General features: G+C 40.3%; 1 protein-coding gene across 1 annotated transcript in view; it reads left to right on the top strand.

Annotated features, from left to right (window-relative positions):
* The window catches only part of LOC106877278 (lysosomal alpha-glucosidase), a 101800-nt gene that overhangs the window by 59311 nt on the left and 36489 nt on the right, over positions 1–6000 (top strand). Inside the window, exon 3 of the mRNA XM_089364037.1 lies at positions 5069–5237. Coding sequence (XP_089220163.1) covers positions 5069–5237 — 169 coding nt within the window. The remainder of the gene's footprint in view (positions 1–5068; positions 5238–6000) is intronic.

Below are 6000 nucleotides of genomic sequence, written 5' to 3'. Positions count from 1 at the left end.
CTGGAAGATAAAAGGATGGAGAAGAAGAGATAAGAATGAAGAAAAAGTTGAAGTAAAATGGAAACAAGCTGAAGGAGTTTAAAAAGTAGATAGGGAAAGAAATTGAAGTTTGAGATGTTATCGTCATTTAGTGTCCACTTTTCCATGCTTACATGGGTCAGATGGAATTTGCTGAGGCAGATTTTCTATGCTCTTCTTGTTGCCAACTCTCACCTGCTTCCAAGCAAGGTAATATTTCCTCATGGCCAGATGTGTTTATCACAAAGGATTGTAAGCGAAGAAGACTGCTCGTAGGATGGAAATGCTCCTTTTACGAAGGCAAGGAAAACAAACACTCTGTTAAAAAGACTGTCCTGAGATAAACTTAGAAAATCCCTGAGTTATGGAATACATTTATAAACACCAACTCAAGGAATATTGGTAGAATATTCCCATCAAAACTTCTGTCAAATGTAAACATAACATACCTTGAAGTGCCACCTGGACACCTCCCCAGTCTGTTCCATGCCTCAGTCTGTTCCATGCAAACATGGGAATGTGAAGTTTGGAAAAAAATACAATGATAATGTTTATTAATCAACAGAGAGAAATCTCTCAGAGAGAAAACTCAACCGGGAAACAAAGACACTACTTAAAAGGAACTCGCCACCGTTCCCCTGCTATTTACATTGGAAATGGAAATGGCTAAATTTATATATTGTGTCTCCAGTTTTAAACACTTCAAACGTAGTTGCCTTTTTTTTGCTTCTTGTTTTTTTTTTTTTGCTGAGTTTTAATCATTTTGGGTTTATTTTTGTAGTTTTTTTGTTTTACATGTTATTTATTTTCTCTTTTTTTTTTGTGTTTGTTTGTTCGTTTGGTCATGTTTTGATGAACTCAAAAGAAAAGAAAAAAAGAATCAGGAGAAAAAAAAAAAATCAATGAAAGAACACCCAAGTTAACTGCTACTTGTACTACTACCTCTTCTGGAACCACCACCCCACCACCACCACCACCACCACCGACACTACTACTACTACTACTACTACTACCACTACTACTAAAACTACTGTTGCTGCCAACACCACCACCACTACTGCTACTACCACCAATACTACTAAAACTACCACCGATGCTGGTGTGTTTGCGTCCCCATAACTTAGCGGTTCGGCAAAGGAGACTGATAGAATAAGTACTAGGCTTACAAAGAAAGAATCCTGGGATCAATTTGTTTGACTAAGGACGGTGCTCCAGCATGGCCACAGTCAAATGATTGAAACAAATAAAAGAATATACACACACACACACACACATGTGTACATATATATGTGTATGTGTCCCTGAATGTATTTGTGTGTGTGTGTGTGTGTGTGTGTGTTTGTTCATATCCACTGAAATAGCTACAAGAATGCACCCCTTTACTCCATGGTATGCTTCACCTTGTCGCCACCCTCACTTCCCAATCTTGACCCCCCCACCCCGCTTCATTCATTTTTCAACTTTCACTACCCCACCCCTACTCTCCACAACAGGGTCACCCTCACCACCACCACCACCCTCTACCCCACACTATTCTCACCAGCTCCACTCTTCACCGCATACCCATCTTCACCTCCCTTCCCCAAGTCCACTCCCCACCCTCACTGCTCCTTTACTCCACCTCATAGCCATCCCCAACCACTAGGTCCCACCTTGTTCCCCTTTGACCCTCGTCAGCCTTACCCTTTATCTCCACATCTCCTCCTATCTTGTCCCCCCACCCTCTAGACCATTCTATTTTCTCTCTGCTAATCATCAAAGACCACAACCAGAAAATTGATGTCCAGCCAATTGGCAGTAAAGGCCTCCACCAGTTCATCTCAGAATGACTAAAGTATTTTTTTTCATGTTTAAAACCAGCAAAGATTTTATTTAGACGAGAAATAATTTGGCAGGTGTTTTTTTTTTCATTGTCTTTTTGATAGTTTAAATTTTTTTTTTTTTATCTCCAATGATATTTGTTGTACTTGTTTCAATTGAACCACCACCTGGTCAGTGCTGGCCACATATCTGGTCACACACCACTTTGATTAGCTTTTAGGCAGTAGTTACTAGATCGTCTGTGAATTCTGGACAGGTAAAATGTGGGAAGCATGACCACCTGCATGGCATCTTAGACAAGTGTATTCTGCTATAGCTCAGCCTGGGCTGACCAATGCCTTGCGAGAGAGTTTAGCCTGCCTTTATATATATATGTATATATCATCATCATCATCATCATCGTCATTTAACGTCCACTTTCCATGCTGGCATTGGTTGGACAGTTTGACTTAGGACTGGTGAGCCAGAAGGCTGCACCAGGCTCCAATCTGATCCGGCAATGTTTCTACAGCTGGATGCCCTTCCTAATGCCAACCACTCCTGAGAGTGTAGTGGGTGCTTTTACGTGACACCAGCACGAGGGCCATTCAGGTAGTGGTTCAGCAAAGGAGATCAATAGATTAAGTGCCAAACTTAAAAACATAATTGCTGGGGGGTCGATTTGTTTGACTGACCTTTCAAGACGCTACCCCAGCATGACCGGAATCCAATGATTGAAGAAAATAGAAAAGAAATAAGAAGACTAAAAGAATAACCATTATTTTATGTCTGTTTTTCCATGCTGGCATGGGTTAGATGAGTCATATATCAAGTAACTTGTGTGTGTGTGTGTGTGTGTGTGTGTGCACATGTGTGTGTGTGTGTGTGTGTGTGTGTGTATGGTACTTTCCTGTCATTTCCTCTTCTCCTTTCTTCAAGATTTTTCAAGTCTGCTGTCCCTCCTTTCATTTTCTCCTCACTCTAACCACTACCCCCCCCCCCTCGCTACTCTACAAATACACTCATTACCTCTTCCTACTCCTCCCAGGGTTCCAGCTGAAATGTCAACCGTTTCTTCTTTCTCCCAACATATTGGATTCCACTGTTTGAATAGTTTTGCTGTTTGCTGGTACAGAATCACCTGTTTATGTATGTTTGTCTATGGATGTCAACTGCTATCTATCTACCTGTCTGTCTATCTATTGAGAGGTCTACCTACTTACCTATCCATCTTTCTATCTATATATCTGTCTTTTAATCTATCCATCTACCTGCCTATCTGTCTGTCTGTCTGTCTTCTTATAAGTCTTTCTTGCTATTGTCTGTCTTTATATCTGTCTATCTATTTATGTCTGTCTGTCTTTCTATCCATCTATCTGACTGTCTCTTTCTTTATCTCTATCTGTCCCATCTATCTATTTCTCTGTCTATCTAACTCACTGTTTGCTTATCCATTTTCCTCTCTATTCATTGATCTCTCTCTCTCTCTCTCTCTCTCTCTCTCTCTCTCTCTCTCTCTCTCTCTATCTATATGTCTATCCATATGTCTATCCATCCATTTACTCTTCCATCCGTCTATTCAGTTATTCATCCATCCATCTTCTTTTTCTCCATCCATCCTTCCAGCCACCCAGCTCGCCACCCAGCCAGCCATCTCCTTATATCCCTCTTCCCCTACCTCCCCAATCCTCTCCACCCCTGTTTAAGTCAGATCATTTTATTGGTGATCGATTCTTCCCCAACTAATTGCTTTCTCATGTCCGATGGGTTTAACTGACCACAAATACTAAACACTTGTTCCCGCTCTGTCATTTCTCACCAAATGCAAACTTCCACTTCTTCTGTCATAGACAGAATTTACTATTGAGAAAAGGATTTCATGGCAGCACCATTCTCTGCAGAAGAATCGCTTGTGGAAGCTAGTCATATGGCAACTGTCTTACGGAGACCAAGAGTGGCAGGGATAATAAATAGCGGATTATATGGTGAGTGTGTGTGTAGAAGTGGAGGGGTGGAGGGGTGTCAGGGTGGCTGTGTAGCAAAGAAGCTTGCTTCCCAGCTGTGTAGTCTTGGTTTCAGTCCCATTGCACAGCACCTTGGGTAAGTGTTTTACCATAGCCCTGGGCCGATCAAAGCCTTATGGGTGGAAACTGTAAGAAACCCCATTATATGTGCATGTATACATATTTGTATGGGTGTGTATACATGTGTGTGTGTGTGTGTGTGTGTGCATGTAAATATATATCTGTATGAGTATAAGCTCTCTCTTTATCTCTCTCTCATATATATACAGGGTTATTCAAAAAGAATGAAACAATTTCATTATGCAATATTTTAATATATATTAAAATATATATATATATATATATATATATATATATATGAGTGGCTGTGTGGTAAGTAGCTTGCTTATCAACCGCATGGTTCTGGGTTCAGTCCCACTGTGTGACACCTTGGGCAAGTGTTATCTACTATAGCCTCAGGCCAACCAAAGCCTTGTGAGTGGATTTGGTAGACGGAAACTAAAAGAAGCCCGTCGTATATATATTTGTGTGTGTGTGTGTGTGTGTGTGTGTTTGTGTGTGTGTGTGTTTGTGTGTGTGTGTGTGTTTGTGTCTGTGTTTGTCCCCACAACATATATTCACACTGAGTTGAAACGCTGTTTGATTTATTTTTTTCAGCGTACAATTTTCATCATCCCACTACCAAGTATGACATCACCCCTTCCTTCCTTATTCATCTATCACCCCTTCCTTCCTCATTCATAAACACAAGAGTATTATTATAGTAGATTACCTCAGTAGCCATGGGAGCTATGAAAAAAGTACAAAGCTCAGCATCACCACCAGATCATTCTATGTAATTTTTCGCACAATTCCACCCAGCCGTTTGACCGAGAATCCCAAGACAAGAAAGAATCGCTCATGTCAAATTTATATGTATAGATATGTGTTATTTCTTTACTACCCACAAGGGGCTACACACAGAGGGGACAAACAAAGACAGACAAACGGATTAAGTCAATTATATCGACCCCAGTGCGTAACTGGTACTTATTTAATCGACCCCGAAAGGATGAAAGGCAAAGTCGACCTCAGCGGAATTTGAACTCAGAACGTAGCGGCAGACTAAATACCGCTAAGCATTTCGCCCGGCGTGCTAACGTTTCTGCCAGCTAGCCGCCTTACATATAGATATATGTGTGTGTGTGTATTTATTTATTTGTTTTGTTTTTCTTCTTTTGTTACAGATTTAACTCTGCAGTGGCAGCACCATTGATATTTGCTGACCAATATCTACAGATTGGAACTTTACTCTCGACCAAATATGTCTACGGACTTGGGGAACACCGAGATTCCTTCCTTATCAATGTGGATTGGACCACACGAGGTTACTGGGCCAGGGACCAGAGTCCAAGAGTGAGTCTCGCATTCTCTTATATGCATATGCACCATCCCAATCAGCCTCGTCATCACCATCACCACCACCACCATCATCATCATCACCACCAGCACCATCAGCACTACCTTCTCCACCACCATCATCATCACCATCATCATCCCCAGGCACATGCCTGATATATATATATATATATATATATGTATGTATACTGTTGTGTCTGGGGAGAGTCATTTTCTTATTGTGCCTTAAAATTTAACACACTCACCGGTAAAATTTCCACTTATTTTTATTTTTATTTTCCTAAAAAAATCTTGCAAACCAAATCCAAAAACGATATATATATATATATATATATATATATATATATATACATATATATACATATATATATATATATATAGTGATGGTGCCATGTGCATCCAGCTTTAAAAACCATTCCAAAACAGACAATAGAACCTGATGTGACTCCTGGCCTTGCCAGCTCCTATCAAACTGACCAACCAATGCCAGCAAGGAAAATATTAAATGATGATGGTTGTGACGATATATATAATGTATAAAATCGAATACATAAAACTGTGGTGAACCAGGCCACACGTATGTGCCATATACGATCTAACCGTACACATATATACACCTTCGTCTCCCTCAGCTCAATAAAATCTGTGTAACAAAATCAGTTTCCCTAAAAATAGATAAGAAGCTGAAAATTAATTTGAAGAACAGTACCGTGCCAAAAACGCTCCAGCTAGGACATGTCTATAATAACATTTATTCTCT

Source organism: Octopus bimaculoides, chromosome 16 (assembly GCF_046866305.1).
Source record: "Octopus bimaculoides isolate indiv1 chromosome 16, ASM4686630v1, whole genome shotgun sequence".
Taxonomy (NCBI): Eukaryota; Metazoa; Mollusca; class Cephalopoda; order Octopoda; family Octopodidae; genus Octopus; species Octopus bimaculoides.
The sequence above is the reverse complement of the archived record's forward strand: the minus strand, read 5'-3'. Positions and strand labels throughout refer to the sequence as shown.